The sequence below is a fragment of the Narcine bancroftii genome, chromosome 7, assembly GCF_036971445.1.
Source record: "Narcine bancroftii isolate sNarBan1 chromosome 7, sNarBan1.hap1, whole genome shotgun sequence".
NCBI classification, from domain to species: Eukaryota; Metazoa; Chordata; class Chondrichthyes; order Torpediniformes; family Narcinidae; genus Narcine; species Narcine bancroftii.
The window spans coordinates 157,341,242-157,362,450 of NC_091475.1; the positions used below are offsets into that span (position 1 = coordinate 157,341,242).

Genomic DNA, 21,209 nt, shown 5'->3' on the forward strand with positions numbered 1-21,209 from the left:
AATGAAAGACAGAATCTTTCATTTATTTCCAGACTGTGGATATTACAATCAAAGTAAGGCTATGCAAAGCTTTATTCACTCCACATCGAGACTCTTCATCTTTCGTTCTTTCACTGTGGAATGATGTCAAACTTTCTGCAAACCCTTAAAAATAATCAATGCACTTATTTTGTAGTCACGTTCTGTTCCAGAAATATTCTCAGGTTCTAAATTGAGGTTAGGTTGAATGGTCTGTGATACACAAAATAATTCAAGAAATGAAAGGATTGAATAAAAATGGATAAAATATATTGGAATCCTCCCAGACAATGCAGGTGGTCTGTTGGAATAAACACATCTGGTCTCTTGGGAAATACTGATCTTGATACACTGTTTCACTAATACAAACTGACCATTGAGCATTCACAGAGGAAAACCAAGTTCATTTTCTATTTCCTTGTGGAATTATGATGGGAAATTTTGCTTATTTAAAATTATTGTAAGATGTAATTTGTTGTTATTGCTATGCTTACAATTTACTGACAAGAATAAAATAAAAAATAGTGTCTATTTTATAAGAACAACTTTGAAACATTTAGTTAGCTTGCATTCCAATGAAAGGATAATGCAAATATTAAATTTTGAAAAATGAACATCAAGATCAAGATTAACTTTATTATTATGTATACAGGTTGCACAAACATTCAAAATAAATGAGTACCAAATAGAAACAGAAGCTGAGGATAACTGAAGGAATCGCAGAAAGAAATTGGTTTAGCATAATCTTTGTCAAGGAGAAATATAGGATTAGTTGTGCAGACATCACAAGGTATGATATTAGCTTCTGTTCAGAGTGAACAAATTGGGCATCTAACAGGCGACAGACCAAATACTGCAATTGCAGGGATGACAAGTTTTGTCTGAATTTTAATTGGATTAACATTGAATGGCTGATGATAAACAAAGTGCTTTTGCCATGATCTCTGGCTTCATGTAATAGACTGTTGGAAATTCTCTGTATGCATGCTGTTCAATACAACAACCCTGAAGCATTTAGATGCTTGAAATCAATATGACGAGGCTAAGAATAACTCTAAATGCTAAACAATCAATGCCGTATGCTTCTAATGCACCAGGAATGAACACTAAAACTAAGAGAACCAGACAAACTATGTTGGAATTCCTTTAGTGTAAACCTTGCTGTCAAAAAGGCATAATTTTGATTTTGGTATACTGTATTTGCTTCCAAATTATTGCTCTGGTAATGAATGGGATTGTATTCTTCTTGTACAATAGAAATGAAAACAGCGAGGTTAACTGTGACTCGAATTCTTAAGCTACCATGGTAGCAAATAGATGGGAGTCATTCCAGCAGGAGACAGATAAACATAGAGATATTGTGAGGTTGAATCCAGTAGACCAGGTTAGTGCTAATATATAATTTTACACATTAAAGAGCTACATGTAATTATGATAAAGTTGCTACATGAGGGACTAAACTGTTAAAGTCAAAAAGACAAGCATCTTTATGCATAATACATAAATGTTACCAACACAAATCAGAGAGCAGAGGGTACACCTTTTGGGAATATCAAGGAAGTAATGATCCTTTATGCCAAAGACGTCCTTGTGTAGTGTAAAAAGTTTAATGACTGGATTAGGTATTCTGGGTATGGTAACATTGTTTCATACAGTTAACGTTCTAAAATTTGCTCTGGGTGTTCTTGACAGCCATGTTCAAACATTCAAACATTGCCTTTACATGTTTTACATGATCATTTCCTTCTCCCAGAATATTTCCCTGACATCACTTTCAATCAGTGTTCTACATTTCATAATATGTGCTGTAGTCTGACAACCCAAGTTCTTAATTTTGTAAACCAATCATTACCATCCAAAGCAAAGTATCGCAGATACTGGGGTGTGAAATATAACAGAAAATATTGGAAGTACTCAGCAGAATAGAACTCGGAGAGTGAAAATGAAAATTAAGTTTGTTACTCTTTCCAGGAATGCTGCCTGGATTGCTTAGTATTTTAAATATTTCTGTTGTTTTATGATTGAGTTGAAGAATTTTGATTGCTTGTGACTTTAGGTCCTGCTGTTCATTCACTGCAGTTATTCATCATTGCTTTTCTCCTACAGGAGAAGACAACCTGCAATGTCAGTAAGTTGTGTACTACTGGAGGAAGATGGTTGGCTAACTCAAAGAGATTTGCCAGAATTGTCTGGTTTCATCAAAATCCTAGCATTTACTGTCCAAATATCAATATGCCTCAGTTTTCAACTTGAGCAATCATACATTCAAGGCTTACTGGGTGACAGATGTTGCTACCTCTCTTACCACACCCATTTTCTGAACTGCAAATGGAGTCCAACATCAGACCTTAGGCTCTCTAGGATTCACTAACATTATATAAAACACAAAAATCTGCAGACACCATAGTTAAACTGAAAGCACAAAGTTGGAGAAACTCAGCAGGTCAAGCAGTGTCCTTTATATAGCAAAGATAAAAATACATAACTGACATTTCCGACTTGAGCTCTTCATCAAGGTATGGAAAAATGTCAGCAGGTGTCTGAGCAAAAGAATAGGGGGATGAGGTGTGGTTGCAAAGGCAGGAAGTGATAGGTGGAGAAGGGAGGGAGGGAACAGCAGTGATCAAAGGGAGGATGGATAGCTGCGTGAAGGGAGGGGGAAGGGAGGAGGAGAACTGGAAAGGGCAAGGGAAGGTGGAGGTGGAAGAGGAGAGCCCATAAGCAGAAACCGGCAAAGTCAATATTAATGCCATCTGGCCAGAAAATGCTCAGATGGAAAATCAGGTAATGTTTCTCCAATTTGCAGGGGTCTTGTACATAAGGCCATGGACAGATAAGTGAGATGGGAGTATGGCACAGAAATGAAATGGTTAGCTACTAGGACGTCTCTATTACTATTGCAGATGAAGTGAAGGTGCTCAGCAAAGCGATCTCCCAATCTGCACCCAGTCTCTCTGATGTAAAGAAGGCCACAAAGGGGGCACCAGATGCAGTAAATCAGTCCTTCAGCTACACGTGAGGTGTTGCTTCACTTGAAAGGCCAGTTTAGGGCCCCATATCATGGTGAGAGAGGAGGCGTGGCATCTCCTGCAGCCACAGGGGTAGGTGCTGGGGTGAGGGTGAAGGTTGTTGGGGAGGGATGAGTTCACGAGGGAATCATGGAGGGAGTGGTCCCTATGGAAGGCAGAGAGGGGAGGAGAGGGGACTATGTGTCTGGTAGTGGGATCCTGTTATGTTCCAGAAATTCCAGGGGATAATGTGTTGAATACAGGAGCTGGTGTGGTGGTAGGTGAGTATAAAGGGGGATTCTATGTTTGTTGCATCTGGGGGCAGAGGGGGTCAGAGCAGATGAGCAGGAAGTGGAGGAGATGCGGTTGAAGGCTGAGTTGATGGTGGTGGAAGGGAAGTCACATTTGTGGAATGCAGACATTTCAAAAGATCGGGACTGAAAGACCTCATCTTGGAAACAGATGCGGTGGAGATGGAGAAATTGAGAGAAACAGATAGAATCCTTGCAGGGGACAGGGTGTGAGGAAGTGTAGTCAAGGTAGTTGTGGGAATTAGAGGGTTTGTAATATATGTCGTTGGAAAGCTTATCTCCTGAGATGGAGGCAGAGCGATCCAAGAAGAGGAGAGTGTTGTTGAAGATGGACCAGGCAAGTTTGAGATTGGAGTGGAAGTTGGCTGAAAAGTGGTTGAAGTTGACAAGCTCATTATGGGTGCATGAGGCAGCATCTTGGTGAGGAATCACCATTTGTGATCCCTGCTGGGACCTGAGATCTGAGATTCAGTGTCAATTCTGGACCTGCAATTTTGTAAGCAAATTTTATTTACATAAATGTTCATAGTTGTTTAAATATCTCTAATATTGAGAGGCATTCACTGTGGTGGAAGACTTCCAACAAGATTTCAACATAATTACATCACCAGGAGCAAGTGGCAGCTGCTTAAAAAACTGTTGAACTTCCTTTCTTCGTGAGAGATCAGAACAGCCAGTCAGCTCAATGTGGAGGCAATGAGTAAAGCACTTCAGTTACGGTGATTTCTGGAAAGGTTAAGGTCATTTAGACTCTGAAACATCTTGGTCAACACCTCAGGGTTATTTGGATGTCCATCAGTTACAGATATAAGTAATTCCTTAGCTCCATGAGGTCCCAAACTCTTTAATCAATACTAACTAAAACTCTTTTCCTTAATGGCTATAGATCCCCCCACCCCCCCCTCCACCCAACTCCCAGACTCTGCTCAAAGTTCATAGGCCCCCACCCCCGTGAAGCAGTCAAGATTTGATTTCTTCCATACTTCTAACGATTACATAAAAAGAATATTAAAAATATTTATGTTACATGAGGTGAAAAGAAACAAGGATTTTACTTAAATGTGCTGGGCAGTAGAGCCCCCATTGAAAATGGCTGCATTAGAGAATCTGATGCACTTCAGAGGTAGCATTGCTTCAAGGCAGCAATAGAGAGAAGCAATCCATCAGTTCACCATATAAGTCTTCATCTTTTCAGCATCAAACTGCCAAGGAATTCGTGGCAAAAGTTTATCAATCTTTTGTGCACCCCAAGACAAGTGCTTTAAGAGAAAGATCACCACTCTAAATTGGTCAGAACATTTTGCAATAGATGAAAATGAGTTCAATGTCATACACAGGGCCCTCCTTCATGTTTGGGACAAAGATACTTTCTTCCTTTATTTGCCCCTATGCTCCACAGTTTTAAATTTATAATCAAACAATTCACATGTAATTAAAGTGCACATTCCAGATTTTATTCAAATTTATTTTTGTTTGACCATGTAGAAATTACGGCACTTTTTATAGATAGTCCTCCCATTTCAGGGCACCATAATGTTTGGAATATTTGGCTTCACAGATGTTTGTGATTACTCAGGTGTGTTTAGTTGCTTCATCACTGCAGGTAAAAGAGAGCTAAGCTTGATTCTAAGGTGTTGATCACCTTTCAATTCTGGAGTTGCTATTTTTCAACATGAGGATCAGAGTTGTGCCAATGAAAGTCAAAGAAGCCATTATGAGGCTTAAATTCAAGACTAAAATAGTTAAAGACATTGCCCATACCTTAGAATGAACATAATCAACATCATTAAGAAGAGAAAGCGTACTGGTATTCCAAGGAAGACCTCCACTGCTGATGACGGAAGAATTTGGATCATAATGAAGAAAAATCCCCAAATGTTATGTCTGACAGATCAGAAACACTCTTCAGGTGGCAGATGTGGACCACTGAAGCGGTTCTTAACCTTATTCTTTCCACTCACATCCCACTTTAAGTAATCCCTATGCCATCGGTGCTTTGTGGTTAGTAAGGGATTGCTTAAGGTGGTATGTGAATGAGAAGGAAAGGTTGAGAATCACTGCTCTGGACCCAATTGTTACTGATATATTTTGCTTGAGAAAAATTGTAATTTGCCATTTCCTTTGGAGTTATGAAACCATGCACATAATGAGTCAATTAGGTATGATTAAAACAGTAGTTTTCAAACTTTTTCTTTCCACTCACATATCATTTTAAGTATTCCCTATGCCATAGGTGCTCTATGATTAGTAAGGGATTGCTTAAGGTGGTATGTGGGTGGAAAGAAAAAGTTGAAAATTACTGGTCTACTGTCTGCAGAAGACATCAAGGACAGAAATACAGAGGCCTCAATACAAGATGCAAACCACTAATTAGCCACAGAAGCAGGATGGTCAGATTATAGTTTGCCAAGAAGTATTTAAAAGAGTCTGCAGAATGCTGGAAAATGGTCTTGAGGACAGATGAGACCAAGATTAACCTGTGTGCAAAGCAAAGTGTGGAGGCATAAAGGAACTGCCCAAGATCCAAACCAGACCACCTTTGCCATGGTTTGCATTTTGCAGCGTAGCCATTATATTTCTGTTCATGAAGTCTTCTGCAGACAGCAGTCATTTTTATGATTTTTCTTCTTTATGATATGAATTCTGTCTTCAGCAGTGGAGGTCTTCCTTGACCAGTCCCTTTGCGATTATTTGGCTCACCAGTATGTTCTTTCTTCTTAATGATGTTCTAATCTAAACTGTTGATTGTTGTAATCATAAGGTTTGGGTGTTGTCTCTTACTGTTTATTCTTGTTTTTCAGCCCTATAATGGCTTCCTTGACTTTCATTGGCACAACTCTGGTCCTCATGTTGAAAAATGGCAACTACAAACTCCAAAGGTGATCAAAAGCTTATAAGCAAACCTAGATTTCTTATATCTGCACCAATTTAGCAATTAAACATACCTGAGTACTCAGAAACATCTTTTGTGAAGCCAAATGTCCCAAACATTTATGAGGGACTTCAGGGCTGGGGCAGCTGGCGGGGGAGTATGGGGTTGGGCAGTTGGTGGGGGAGTATGGGGCTGGGGCAGCTGGTGGGGGAGTATGGGGCTGGGGAGTCCGGCTGGGGAGTACGTGGCTGGGCAGCCAGTGGGGGAGTATGGGACTGGGGCGGCCATCCCCAAGAATCCTGACTTATCAAAAGCACTCAGCTTTTACATTTAGCAGGATTTTATGTGCGTGCGTAAGCCCCATAGTCCCCTGCTAGTCGCTCCATCCCTGTAGTTCCCTGTCCACCGCCCCAGCCCCATAGCCTGGGGGACTGTCAAGCAGCGGGGAGGGAAGGTGTCCGCAGCGGAGAGGGTGGCTGTCAGCGGGTCTCCAGCTGACTGTCAACAGGCTGCCCGCTGCTATGCACCTGAAAGCTGCTAGCAGCTTTGCCTGAGCTGCTTTCAGGTGCAACGGGGGATTCTTGGAGCAGGATATTATACCTACACGAGAAGGGTTAGGTAGGTAAACCTCCTGGCCGGATTCTCCACTTTCAGGTGTACAATAGGCTGCTTTACAGTCGGGTATTGTGGCCACCTGAAAGTGGCTTATAATTCTATTAACATATAAGTGAATAGTGCATTGTCATAGCCCATACTGGAATATGGGATGCGGTGCCTGTATGCTGTATTATTCTTCTCTAAGATAATAGAATGTAGAACTTGGGCTCCTGCTATGATGTGATAGAAGGTGAATGAAACAAGGGTTTCACTTACATCACATTGAGCTTGATAATTGATGACAAATATTCAAAGCACTGAAACTTTGTAAATCAATGGATCACCTTTGATGGCCAAACCAATTTTGAATCCAATTTTGCAAATCTCCATGGATCACATGTGCTTTAATCTTCTGGATCAGCCTACCATGAGGGACCTTGTTGTATGCTTTACTAAAGTCCATATGTCCTAACCTCATCAATTATCTTTGTAACTGCCTGAAAAACTCAATCAAGTTCATAGGACATGACTTGCCCAGTGCAAAGCCATGTTGACTATCCCTAATCCTAATAAGTTCATGCCTTTCAAGATGTAAGTAAATTCTATCCTAAGAAGCTACTCTAATAATGTCCCTACACTGATGTAAGGCTCTATTGCTCATCTTCAACAACGGGACACCATTGGCTAGTGTCCTGTCCTTTGGAACTTTGCCTGAAGCAAAAGATTTCTGTCAAAGAACTCTAATCGTCTTTCCTCTCGTCTCCCTCAATAACATGAGATAGATCCAAGTAGATCTTGGGGACATTTATCTTAAATTTTCGTCCAAAGGCCAAACTGTTCCTCCTCCTTGACATCACCATGCTCTTGATGGCCCTCCATAATCTCATTATTGTACACGCGCGTCTCCTTGGTGGATATTGGTTTGGTCCTCATTTGGTATCTCAGTCGCTTCCTGTGATTCCATGCATGAATTATTTCCTTTGACCTTGAGTGGCCCTATCCTCTCCCTAGATTTTCTCTTGTTTTTAATGCATGTGTAAAATGCCTTACAGTTTTCCTTAATCCTATGCACCAAGGAAAATTCATGGCCCACTTTAATCCTGTTTAATTTATTTATTTACACTTCTGAAGGGTCCTGTCCAATTTCATCTTGCTACACCTTACATATATATATATATATATTTTCTTTTTTTTGGCTAGATCTCACCACACGATCTCTCCAGATCCAATTTCCCAAACCTTGTCATACTTTCTCGCAGAAATACAAGTTTGGATTGGTTCCTTTGGATCTAATCACTTAATGCCACGGAGTCAATGAGAAACAGCACTTGTCGCGCTGAATTACACGTACCATCAACCACATATCTACATTCATCCCATTTTTAAAAAATTCCCTGCCACTTCCATCAACCCCCTCTCTCCAGATTCTGCCCTTCACCTACATACTACAGGGCCAATCATCAGTGGTCAGTTATCTTTGTAACTGCCTGAAAAACTCAATCAAGTTCATAGGACATGACTTTCCCAGTGCAAAGCCATGTTGACTATCCCTAATCCTAATAAGTTCATGCAATCTACTAGGACGCTCCGAAAGGAACCGAGCGAGGTGAGGACTGAATTCGGATCTGTCGCTGTGAGGTCGCGGTTCGATTATTAGTTGATTTATTTCTGCAGGGGCGTTGCTTATTTTCAAGGAACTGTTTCAGAAGTCGAGTCCCAATAACTTAAGCTCCTTGCGGCAGCTTCTCTACTTTCTGGCAGTGTTCCCGTGTCCTTTTCAAACAGTCGATCATTACAATGAAGCCAGGAGCTGATGTTCCCGCGGATGCAAGTTGTGTTTCTCCGACAGATCTTCACGCAGATGGGCGGCCTGAAACCCCCACCCAGCAGTCCCATTAAAAACAAAATGTTTGGCCAGGTCCAGAGAGCCGTCGGGAGAGTCGGTCATCCACTCGGCCACACCTGGGCTTGGCTGACCTCGTGGGCGCCAGACATTGGCCCCAAATTGCTCGTCTGAACCTTGCAAATGCTGTGCCCTCCCGCCGAGCTGACCCTGGTCTGACCCGAGTAATTTTCGGTCCGTTCATATCCGAGTACCGAAGGTGAACCTTTACAACGTGTATAGTTCTGATATCCGCAAGGCACGATATCCTTGATGAAGTGCTCAAGTCCGAAACGTTGGTTCTGTATCACTGTTGGACCTGCTGAGTTTCTCCAGCGTTGAGATTTTGACCACATGGGATAGTTTAAACCATCGAACATTCCTGTCACGGAATTCAGCTTTCAAGTCGATGTTTACTCGGTTCACCACTCGTTCAATGTTACTCTCTGAATGCATCTGACAACCTTCTCGTTTCCCTTCTCAGCACAGCCCTTGCACTTGACCGGCTGAACTCTTCGCTGAATTCACAACCTTATTCTTAACTTTAAACAATCGGGCCATAACTTTAATTTCTTGGCTTTTTTAGGCCATACTTTACAAGTTCACGGACATCCGCCCCACTCATTCTTGATCTAACCCTGTCCTATTCCCGTGATCGGGAGTGCACAGCAACCTGCATGAGAAGGTGAGACGATGAGGTGGAGGGGCGGTTGGCGAGAAGACAATTTGATACCGAGAAAGGAGGAGGAGGTTTAAATCGTGTACCTGAGGATAACTATAAAAGACCCCTCTGTCCTTACATGATGTCCCCAGTTGCTTAAAAGCGCTCTTCTCTGAATTGGAAAACAACTTGATGCCTCCTGTAGCATTTGGCAGTTGTCTGTAAGTGTCAGTCACCTCTGGCCCTTCAGCACAATAGAGAGTGCACTTTGAATTCAGAGCAGCCAAAATGTCAGCTATTTTGCGGATGATGTCATTTTAACTAGAGCCGGATTGATGGGAAGAGGCGAACAAGCAGCAAAGACGTGTTTTGCACATTCTCTGAAACAGAAGAAAGATTTATTTATTCTGCGGGCAAGACAATATTCGAAACATTGACTGTGTTCACGAAAAAGTATCCATTGCATCTGTCCCTGATGGAAAAAACAATATTTATTTACTGCTGTCACAGTCACCAATCGGAAGACAAAACCCCTGACAATCCAAATTTACATATGTCAACGATTTTAAACCGTGGCGTTTCATTTGATAACAATTCATATTGTAAATTAATTGATTTTAAGTGAATATCATATTTGAGATTCGTGTCAGTTCGTCACGATAAATAACATTCTAAAAACCGTGCACACAAAAGCGAACTTAAAGCGCTCATAAACTCGTCCTTTGTGGAGGGAAAAGCAGCGCGTTTTATACTGTTGCTAAGGTTCTTATTGTTTTCCCGCAGTTTTTGTGCTCGAAGGTCAGCCTTTCTCTGGGTCTCTTTCACTAGCTTTGCTGTATTGGGCTGAGATAATTAGATCAGTGCTATCAGTTTCACTGTCCTTTTTTCTCACTACTATTTACATGATAAAGGGAGTTTATGCTGGTTTGCTGTTTCCCTTTAAATGCTCCACTTTCTTCCACAGTGAATGATTCAGTGCATCACCTTGCCATGTACTGGCAAGGATACCCAGGCCCTTGGGAAAAACAAATTGCCGCTTTATCCAATGTATAGAGCTGTTTACATAATGTCATCACTCGATGCAAAGCATTTACTGGTCTTGTCATACCCATCGGCTATTAGATCATTTTTACAGGATTTCACCCAGCGTTATCATTAAACAGCACAGGAAATGGGCATTAAAATGATCAGAATTACACTACTGTGCTTAAGTCCAACAGATTCCAACTTTTACATGATGATCTCTCTTGGTTTAGCGCTATTTGCTGTTAAATTAAATTGAAGCATCTTAAGGTCAAATTTTCTTGTGGCATATTGAGCCCGAGCTGTATTTTTCCTTTAATTTAATAGCTCCAGAAGCTTTTTCAGTTAAATCGACTGTTCATTATTTAGCACCATTTACGGAGCTGTGTGGTGAGTTTTAATGAATCCTTGGCACAAAGCGTCCTTTCAGGCGAGGGAAGAATAGACTCTATTTAGACCCTTACGGCTGTACGTCAAAGGCTAACCATAATACTTGTCAAGCTGGGAAAAATTCCCACTGATATGGGAATGTGTATTTGCGTCCGTAGCGAAGAAATCAACCAAAAAGGCCAGGTAGACAGAAATAAGGCGAGAGGGTTCCAATGAGCAGTGGCACCTGCTCCACTTAAACCATGCACGACAAACACCTGATGCTGCGAGTACCCACTGGGTTTTTCTTGCGGGGAGAGGCGACGGAACAATTTGGCGGCATCGTTGCATTCTCAGCATTGCTAATATTCAGTTAAAGCGGCCCTAAACATGAAAGAAAATAGTTCGGCTTTCTCTAGATCGCACTACCCTTTGAATTTGACGTTTTGTGCGACTCTTGTAGATTAATTGCTCGTTGCCACGCTTGGATTATAAAACGAAGACACAACAGACCGCAGATGGTGGAAACTGGAGCAAAAGAAAAACAAATTACTGGGGGGATTAAAAAAAAAACTCGGTGGGCAGGCAGCATCTGTTGAGGCAAATAGATAGTTGACGTTCCTTCATAAAGTCTCGACCCGAACATTTCTTCCAGCAATTTGAAATACAGGACGTTTTTGTTGACTGAAATGAAGTTTCAAACCAATGGTATTATAATTGTTTTTCATTGACCCACCGACCCAGTGTTTGGTACCTCCAATGTGTAAACGTGAAATAACATCTATGCGTAAATTCCTGGAAATAAACAACAATCCGCACATAAAATCGCCATATCGAGAATTTCACGGCATTTGTCAGAAATATTATCCACATAAATTGACACGGGGTATTAGAAATAAATATTGGCACAGGTAACCGAGAGATAGTTTAAATATATATTTTTAACTGCGGAGAGGTTGAGGGCGGTAGATAGAAAGTTTTAGGCCAGGGGACCCGGAACTAGAGACAGCGTCCCCGCTAGTAGGAATTTGCAACATTGGAAGGGCTGCTGGAGATTCATGAGGATTTTGCCGGAGTTGAAGGGCGAGGCTGGACAGATTGCGGCTGATTTCCCTGGAACGTTGGAGGCTGAACGGTGACCTTGAAGAGGTTTATAAAATCACGAGGGGCGTGGATAAAGTGTATGTTTATAGGTGTGTCCCCCCTCCCCTCATGGTAAAACTAGATGGCTTACATTTAAGGTAAGAGCAGGAAGATTTAAGAGGGGCTTTGATGAGTATCGTTTTCCACTTAGGAATGAGCTGTTAGAAGGTTATAAAACCAGGTACAATTACAAATTTCAATTGATATTTGGATAGATGTATCGATTAGAAGGATGTGGACCAAATACAGACAAACGATACTAGTCCCAAACGTCAATTAAGTCGATATGAAGGAGATGAGGCGAACGGGCCTGTTCATGCTGTATAACTACAGTACGAATAGGGCCAGAATTTAAAACCAGCTGGGCATCACTTACCTAGTTCCATCATTGATCAGTAAACATGGAGAGCCAGTTAAAATAAAAACAGCGTTTGGGATTACTCTCAACTGAGAGCATTGGAACCATCTGGAGATAACGAGGACCTGGAGGACCCTCGCAACGGTAGAGAAGCGGAGGCATACCTAGGTAGGAATAGCTACTATTAATAGCATCTGTGGCGTGGAGATTTTTTTGGGGGGGGGGGGGGTTAAGTTGTCAATCGTCTGGCACGGTCTTCGCTATCTGTTGGGATGCAGTGGGTGACCAGGGAATAGAGTGTGTGGAGGACCGAGGACACGTTTTAGTCCGTCGAGTGTGCAGTGGAGGACATTTCTCTTAATGCAGCATTGGAATGTCAGAGAACCAAGAGATCGTGGAGAGGGAGGTGCTGGTGAGGGATAATTGGGGTTCACTGCGTCGATGGGGAAGCTAACGCTGTATTTCCCCATAATGTGGTAGAAAGATAGTATGTTGATGAGAAATATAAATGTACCAAGGACAGGTCCTGTTGGAGAAATAACACTGAATCTTCTTAAGTGGTCTATCTTCAAAATATAGGAAACGTGACGTGTGCAAATCCGGGGTTAAAAAACAAGCAAAATGAAATGTGTAAATATCGACTTTAGGGGTTTAAATGTCTACTTTTTCTAAATTTCACACTGTAGTGATAAAGTGTTTCTCCAAACCGTGTCCAACCTCCTTTAGCTGTCCGATTTAATGAATTCACAGCTCTATAATAGCCCCTGAGTCGCCTTTGACTCACTGACGGGAAACGGATCTTCTTTCCAGTCCGAGTCGAGAGCGAAGCACATTCATTAAACCGCTATTCACAAGGAGATGGCGGAGGGGTGGAGCTTGTTGAGAGGCGGGCTGCAGGCAAAGCGATGGGATGATGTATTGCCCAATTTATTTGGAGCAACTTTTCGGGAACTGCCGGGCTGGATTTAAGCCCTAGATCTCACTCGTTTGCCAGGATTTCCTTCCTCTCAGCCCCACGTCCCCGTTTACTGTGTTCGCTCAGAGCCAAGGACTTCTGAAACGTTGGTTTGGAGATGTGCAGGAAAAGTTTGTAGGCACTTGGAGAGCGAGTCGGCACTGCCTACTGTTGACCCTCGAGCCAGGAGGACGGGAGATGGCTGTGCAGGCTGCCATCATGAACCCTCACTTCATCCATTTCTGTTTCCCCAGCTCTTCAATGGAATATGAGCTGGAAAGTGCTTACAACGGAGCCCTCCTGGGAGAGATGGAGAATGCCGGGGAGCTGAAGGAAACCACCAACGCCCTACTCAATTTTATAGACTCGGCCTCCAGCAACATCAAACTGGCTTTGGACAAGCCGGTGAAATCGAAGCGGAAAGTCAACCACAGAAAGTATTTGCAGAAGCAAATTAAGCGGTGCACGGGGATGATCTCCGTGAGCGGCAGTGGTCCCGGAACGGGGCAAGAAGCAGGGAGCAAGAAGCAGGCTTCTCCCCCATCCTCCACGCCATCCGCCGCCACCGGCCATTTCCAGTGCAAGCCGCCGCCCAAGAAGGACGGGTCGCAGTCGAGCCTTCAGAGCAAGTCGCTGGCGGCACTCTTCGACTCGGTGCGGGATCTGCAACGCTCAGCCGCGGGCGGCAGCAGCAAGAAGGTGCCGCTGAGGAACCGCAACTTGCCGCCGTCCTTCTTCACGGAGCCGGCCAATGTTAAAATCACCTCCACCTCCGGCATGTCCCTGAAAGACCTGGAGAGGGGGAATCCCGAGGCGGCCGAGTTCTTCGAGCTGCTCGGGCCGGATTACAGCAACATGATCTCAAGTGCGGAACCGTTCCCGGTGCGGATCCCGCAGCAGGGGAGCTACGAGCTGGGAGCCCCCGACTCGTACCGCGGCAGCGAGAGTTTCTCCCACTTCCCCGATCCTTGGCTCCAGTGCAACCCGTCGAAGAAGAGCCCTCCCGCGGGATGGAACCTGTCCGCCCCAGAAAGCGCCAGGACAGCGGGCGGGCTCACCCCGTTGTACCCCAGCAGCCAGCCCACAAACGCTTCGCCCATGGACGAGCCTCCCGGGACTTTAGCTGCCTTCTCGCCGTTTTTCCCTGAGTGTTCACTGCCACAAGTCTCTTACGAGTACAGTCCAGGATTTAATTGCGGCAGACAAGCCTTCCCGGGCCTTTAATTCGCTTTTTGAAACCCGACTTCGGATTTGTGCAGGTGAAGAGGGTCCTTTTGTACTTCATGCTCAAGTGCCGCATGCCCACGGAGTGGGTCGCGGCGGGGTTCGGACACTTTACGAGGGGAACACGCGCATCTTGCACCGAATGCACCCACGATTGGAAGTCTCCTGTTTCTTTAATTTCTTTCAGGTCAAGCGCGATGCTCCATGACTATTCGGTGTTCGGCTAGTTCAAGAAAACGAGCACGAAATGGAATCGAGCTCGCCATGAGTGTGTCCCAACCTTGTGCACAACGGGTCATTTCAACTGCCCACGTTCCACGAACTCCAGCAGACGCGATCCTTTCTAAGATGGGCGCTTCCTTCCCTTCAAACGCCGTCTCGATGCAATTGCACTTTGTGGATGGAAGGATTTGAGTAAATCTGCATCGATTGAGCAAACCGTTCTGTGGGTGACAACGGACGACAAGTCCCGCTTTTATCAGGACGCAAACAAAAGAATATTATACTTAACATCGGTCTGAAATGATACAAATTTGAACGCATATACCAAAACAATGGGGGGCTAAATACAGGGGTATGTCGAAATTTTGTTAAGGGCACTAAGACACGTTGAACCATTTAGTTTTGGAACGAATAGACATTTCTAGATGAGTTATTTATGGTAGGAGGGATTATGGTGTTGAGTGTTCGCATTCACCGTTCATATTTGGCCCATTTCTTGGTTTTCGTTTTATAAATCTATATTCCTGACACCCTGCTGACAACAATATTAGTTCGCCAATGTTACCTTTGTTCAGTTCCCAAAGAGACAAACAACTCTGTCAAGAATTGTTCTCCAGGATATTCATCTTCTCCAAGTACCTGCTGTGCTTTGGGGTTTATTGTCCTGTCTGTTAAGAAGCCACTTGATCTGTGAGTTACTTCGAGAAAGGTACCAGTTGCAGCTATCTCTCGAGAGAAAGGTCAACGGACAAAATAAAGCTGGTCTTTATTTTCCCAACACACCGCGTCGGGTTTGAAGCTTATAATTTTTTTTTACCGTGGGCTGGTGGGTGGGGGTGGAAGGCAACTCAAGGCCACAGGAAGCAGCAAAGGTGTTTCCCACCTTTTTCATGGCTTTTTCTGCATTAGCAACCAACCTTAAAGCGAAGAAACCACACTTGATGGGAAACGGCTTAGCTGTTAAATACGTGCCCATTGAAATGCGATAACTGCTCTGAAAATCTGTTCTACCCTTTTAGCTGAGCAAGGCTAATTGCATTACCATCCTTTATTTTGTCACATTAAGATTTATTAATGGCTTTGGTACCGATCACTGTTCACAAGTTTACTGTTGTCTCATTTATAATGTTATTTATTATCATCATTTAAATTTCTTCACTAAGGAAAATTATTAAAGGGAAAGTGGCTATTAATTGAAATGTTTCCATATTATATGCTGTTTTATATATACATCAATCAATCAAATACCAACTTTATTCAATGGGAAATTACAGCTTTTGACAACATTCAAGGAAAGAAGTTGCCCTATTTTTGTCAGCGATCAGATGTTTGTCAGAACGTTATTCATAAAATTAGGTTGAAGAATTCAATTCTAGTTGACTTTTTATCGACTCCCCCTTTGAGATGGCAAATGCAGTTTGCTCAATGCCTTCCGATAGAATGGCAGGACTTCCCAGACGTGAGGGCCGCAATGCGATTTGAAACATGCAGAATTCAAAATTCCAGGTTTCATTTTCCTCTGGAACTCTTTAAGATTAATATGATGTAGCAGGGATTCCAAAATGTATCAACAGTGATTGATCAGTGGTGTCACCCAGTGCGGTAACTCGTGGCGTCACTCTTCTTCCCCCCCCCCCCCGCAACCGGGTACCAGACCATACAGAATCCTTTATTTTTTGTACTAATATTATTGGTAAATTGTAATTCCTGTAATATCACAATGTAATGAGGTAAACAACCAGCAAAATTAAAATTACACCTTTAAATTACAATATCATACGCACAGCCTAAATGTATTTACATTTACATAGTTTCATGTGGTTAAAGTGAAAATTCGGTAAGAAAACAATAGAATTCAAAATAAATTTTTTAAGAACTATATCAAAATTATGTTGATTTTAATATTAAACTTTATTGTAATATTCTCCAAAAAGTTATTGATATAGGTTCACAAATCCTAATTACCACAATATTGTAGCTAAAACACCAGAAAATTTGACAAAAGCAGCAATGAAAACAACAGCGCATGCTTGTAGCGCATGGAGACGAAACCACGTGATTTGAAGGATTCTTGTAATTGGGTAATAATGACAGCTCTGACTGGAGCACATTAAATAAAAAGTAAATTAGCATAGTTTTAGCCTTGATATATGTAAGCTGGGCTTATGAACAATGTTTTTGTTGTTGTAACTAACTACAGGGATATTTTTATATAAAATAATAAATTTCTGCTGAAACACTGCACAAAAATTTTATAGACAGTCCTTTTGGTGTCACCTCCTCTGATGGTGTCACCCAGTGTGGTCTGCAGCCCCCTAGTGATGCCAGTCCAACTAATCACATGGTGAAGCACGTTTAGAAATAAAGACTATATAGGCATGTGCAACGTCATTTTGGTATGTTACATTTCAGGAATATTATTGTGGGGAAAAAAACCCTGAATAAGCAACATATTCCCAGTTTGAGCTCCTCAAGTCTCACAGGATCAGTCCGTAAGCTTTGTTAGGGACAAGGAACTCATGAATAAATATTAATGAAAACTAGTGGTGGCTGCTGCAAATGTAATAGTATACATAAACAACAAAAGGAAATATTAATTTCAGAGTTTTAGCCTTGTAGGTATACTGATATATGTAAGCTGGGTATACAAAAATAATTGTTGTTAGAACTAACTACAGGGATATTTATATATATATATATATTAGAAAAAATACATTTCTGATGGTGCCTCCCGGTGCAGTTCACTCTCCCCTAATGATGCCAGTGTGACTGACGTAATGCATACATGGTCAATACATATCAAGAAGTTTCTTTGCACTTGAATATTTTGAAGGACCTCCTCGATCCAGAATGTACATCAGTTTTATTTACACAGGGATCGACCATTAAGAGGGATTGGGACCCTCCATGAGGTTTCCACATTCATCATACTATGCATGGAATTGAGTCCATCAAATTGCTGGCTGATGTTTGGCAGATTTCCAGTGTTTGTTGAAAATATCCCCATCATATTTTTCCATAGTACCAACCGAGAGATGAATTGTATCCAAGCAATAGGCTTCAAGGTTCGTTTCTTCTGCAAATCCATGCTAATACAAAATTTTTAATGGTAATAAGACAATATGTTTTAAGTTTCCTTCAACATTATTCTGAAAATGTTTTTCCACGGTTCATAGATAAAGGAACTTGTGCAAGACTATTAGATTCACATATAAAAGATTTTCAAATAAAAAGAGTGAGGAGTTGATTGAAAATGAACACTTTCCGGGAAGGACATAATGATTGCCCTCATTGCAGATACAAGCTTCCCCACATCCTAGTTCCAGTACTTTCACCCTTGTTTTCTTTCTACAATATTATTTGAAACATGCATTACATTATAGTAAAGTTAGCTTCACATTCTTGTCTTTACAAGCATTCTCAAATTCTATTTCCAGGTTAAAAAACTTGAAAATCATAGCTATATTAAAACCCATACATTTCATGTTTGTCCCTGAAAAGCACTTCAGAGAATATTTTTTTAACCAAAACTCAGCAATGAAACTAATGGCACAAAAAAGAGTTAATAGTAAAACAATGAAGGGTGGAATTGAATAAATGGAATTTGGTGTTTCCAATCAACAAATGTCCTGAGCTATTTTCTGTGCTGTAATATTCTGTGGTCCTATGGTTCTATTGTTGGAACGTAACCATTTCGTTTTGTGATTCCATCCAAATCATGGTTGTAGTTCACTCATGGTGATTTAAAAAGTAATCTATCTCTCCTTTCCATAGACGAAGACCAACATTCCATATTTGGATGTCATTATTTGAAGAAACAAACAATTCTGTCAACAATTTTCATTTATTGTTTTTTTCCCCCCCCAAAGTTCTTCATTTCCTCACGTCTTTCATTATTTTTTTGTTCCTTCAAATTTCACTTTCTATTTGCTTCTCTACCAAAACAGCTGTCCACTCCTCAATATTTTGATGAGGTGTCAATAATTTACTTGTCATCGGGGTGCAGGGCTAATTGTTTAGGTGCCGGAGCTCACCAAAAAAGACAAGAGCTGCCCCATGAAGTGTCTGAAGCTGCCCCCTGAGGAATGGCTCTCTGGTGAGCTCTGGCAGCACTGCCCGCCCCGCCTGTCATTTTTTTTTTGTATCATGTCCAGGTGAGTTGAGGCTAAATCAGATTACTCTGGAAAAAGTGCACCAAAATTGTGATGTGCAAATAACCTGTGGTTATTTGATAAGGCACAGTCAGCTAAAAAGTAAAATTTGTACTCTTTTTGCATAATCCTGATTGTAACATGAATTTACTCTCATCCCTGTGGTTTATATCCTCAGTAATTACTCTCTGAATTCAATTTCATGGTGAACTACTACTGCTGGAAATACATTTTGATTAATGCCTTTTAAGTCTGTTGGAAGCCATTCACAGCCTTTTTTAAAAAAATACTTTATTTATTTGAAAGATCATTAGTAATAACAGAACATACAAAATTGTCTTTATATTGTATAAGTATATATATATATATATAAAAAAGCAATAAAGAAAAACAAAAAAAGTCTCCATCAGCCAGCCCTCTTAAGAAGAGCCAAAAATATATAAACAAAAACTAAGAATATATAATAAATCTAAATGCATATATTCCAAATATGGTAACAACTTATTAACAAAAAAGAATAATTATCATGTAGATTATATGTAATTTTTTCCATAACAATACAAGCTTTCAGTTTATTATGCCATCGCATTATATTAATCACTATATTAATTACATTATATTAATCACTATTACAAATTTTCAAGCTACAGACAATGCTAAGCGTCCAAATGCAATTTGAAATCCCTTTAAAGGAATCTTATAACTCATTAAAAAAAATAGATGGATCTAATGGTAACTTAATGTCATATAATTTTTACAAAATTAACCTAATTTCTTGCCAAAATGGTTGTACATAAACACAAGACCAAACAGCATGTAAAATAGTACCAGTACATACACCACATCTAAAACAAGAGTCTGAATTACTAAAACTGTATTTTTTCAATTTCTCTGGGGTTAAATACAACTGATGTAAAAAGTTATAATTAACCATCCAATAGCGCATATTTGTCAATAACACTCTCATAACACATATATGCCCAATAGTCTTCAGGAAAAACAAAGGCTAAATCATTTTCCCATTTAAGCTTCTCCCACTCCGGTTTATCCATATTGTCTTGACAGCCACAAACGAGCCTGCAGCTGACGTGGACTTTTACCCCCTCCATAAATCTTCGTCCGCGAAGCCAAGCCAAAGAAGAACTTGGTACATAACAGAAATATAACCCTTTTTTGGTATAGAAGAAATCAAAGACTCGAATTCCGTCAATACAGGTAAAATCATCTCTCGACCATACATATTTTTCACTAAAGCTTGAAGTTGATAATAAACAAACAAAGAATTTTCAGGCAATATCAAAACACTCTTTCAATTGATTAAAAGAAATAAACTGTCTTTCTACAAAACAATCCTGTAATATCTTTATACCCTTAGAGTCCCAACTCATTAAATAATTATTAAACATTGAAAAAGGAATAAGCTGATTGTTATATAATGGAGTTAAAATTGACAATTTACCCCATTCGCAGCCTTTGAGGTGATTGATAGGAGCCATGATGGAAGACAACAAAGTGTAGATATGCTGATAAAACTAGACAACAAATGTTTTCAAAATGTTAGCTTCCTGAAAAAAAAATTGGGGATTATGATAAACAACTTTTTAAAAAATATTTTATTTTGGATTTTATAGGCTCATACAGCAATTCAAACAGCCAATACAATCTCTTTCAACATTCATGTAACATACAGAGTCTGTATTTATCCCTCACCTCCTCCCTCCCTTGTCCCCAAGCTTGTATTCATACAGGTTATACAAATACTAATGGGGTTCACAGCCCCCACTTCCTCCTCCTCCAGCTCACTCTCTGACTCTAGGCCGCCCTGCCATGTGTCTTTCCTGCCACTCTCCCTCTGGCCGCATTGCCCCTGGAATCCACCAGTCCCGACACCTTGGATCCCCTCTGACGCTCTGGACCTGACCTCCTCATGCCTGCCGGTTGGAGCGATCTTACCAGCTAAGTCCTTGCTTTCCCTGGTACCTCTCTTCCCAGCCCATGGATTCCTCTCTGCCACTGCCTACGTCTCCGTGGTCTCTACCTTGGACCGACTCCCCCGGCCTCTCACCTTGAGGTTTTCCTCTGCTGCTGTTATCGCTGTCATCTAACATCGGTCTGGCTCTGCTGCCCTCGCATCTCTGTCTCTCCTGCCGCCGCCGGTATTGCCGCCCTCTCCTTCTTGGCCCGGGTCCTTTTATCTCAAACCTCCTGGCACCCTGTCCTCACCGACATCACCACTACCTCTATTGGCATCCTCTCCATCCCAGCCCGACCTCTTCCTCTCTGCGCTGCCGCATCTCCCGCACCCGACAGCGCTCCCAGCTCTTCAGTCACTGTCTTCACTGGGTGTCTTCTTGGGGAAGCCTCTCCCAGGCTGCCCTCGCTCACTTCCTGTCGATGGGAAGGTCCCTGCTTGGG

At 41.6% G+C, this 21,209-nt stretch overlaps 1 protein-coding gene and 1 long non-coding RNA gene across 2 annotated transcripts; both read left to right on the forward strand.

Moving 5' to 3' along the window:
- The first annotated feature begins 1,280 nt into the window (after nucleotides 1-1,280).
- Nucleotides 1,281-6,216, forward strand: LOC138740042 (uncharacterized). The gene is made up of 3 exons (XR_011342631.1): nucleotides 1,281-1,402; nucleotides 2,125-2,146; nucleotides 6,139-6,216. It is a non-coding gene; the product is annotated as an uncharacterized lncRNA (long non-coding RNA).
- Nucleotides 6,217-13,242: 7,026 nt separating this feature from the next.
- LOC138740044 (protein FAM181B) lies at nucleotides 13,243-15,823 on the forward strand. Its single transcript, XM_069892485.1, has one exon. It carries the CDS (start codon nucleotides 13,396-13,398, stop codon nucleotides 14,419-14,421), a length of 1,026 nt encoding a protein of 341 aa, XP_069748586.1. The 5' UTR covers nucleotides 13,243-13,395; the 3' UTR covers nucleotides 14,422-15,823.
- The last annotated feature ends 5,386 nt before the right edge of the window (nucleotides 15,824-21,209 follow it).

Coding starts and splice junctions, on each gene's coding strand:
- LOC138740044 (XM_069892485.1), top strand. CDS start 13,396: ATGGCTGTGCAGGCTGCCATCATGAACCCTCACTTCATCCATTTCTGT.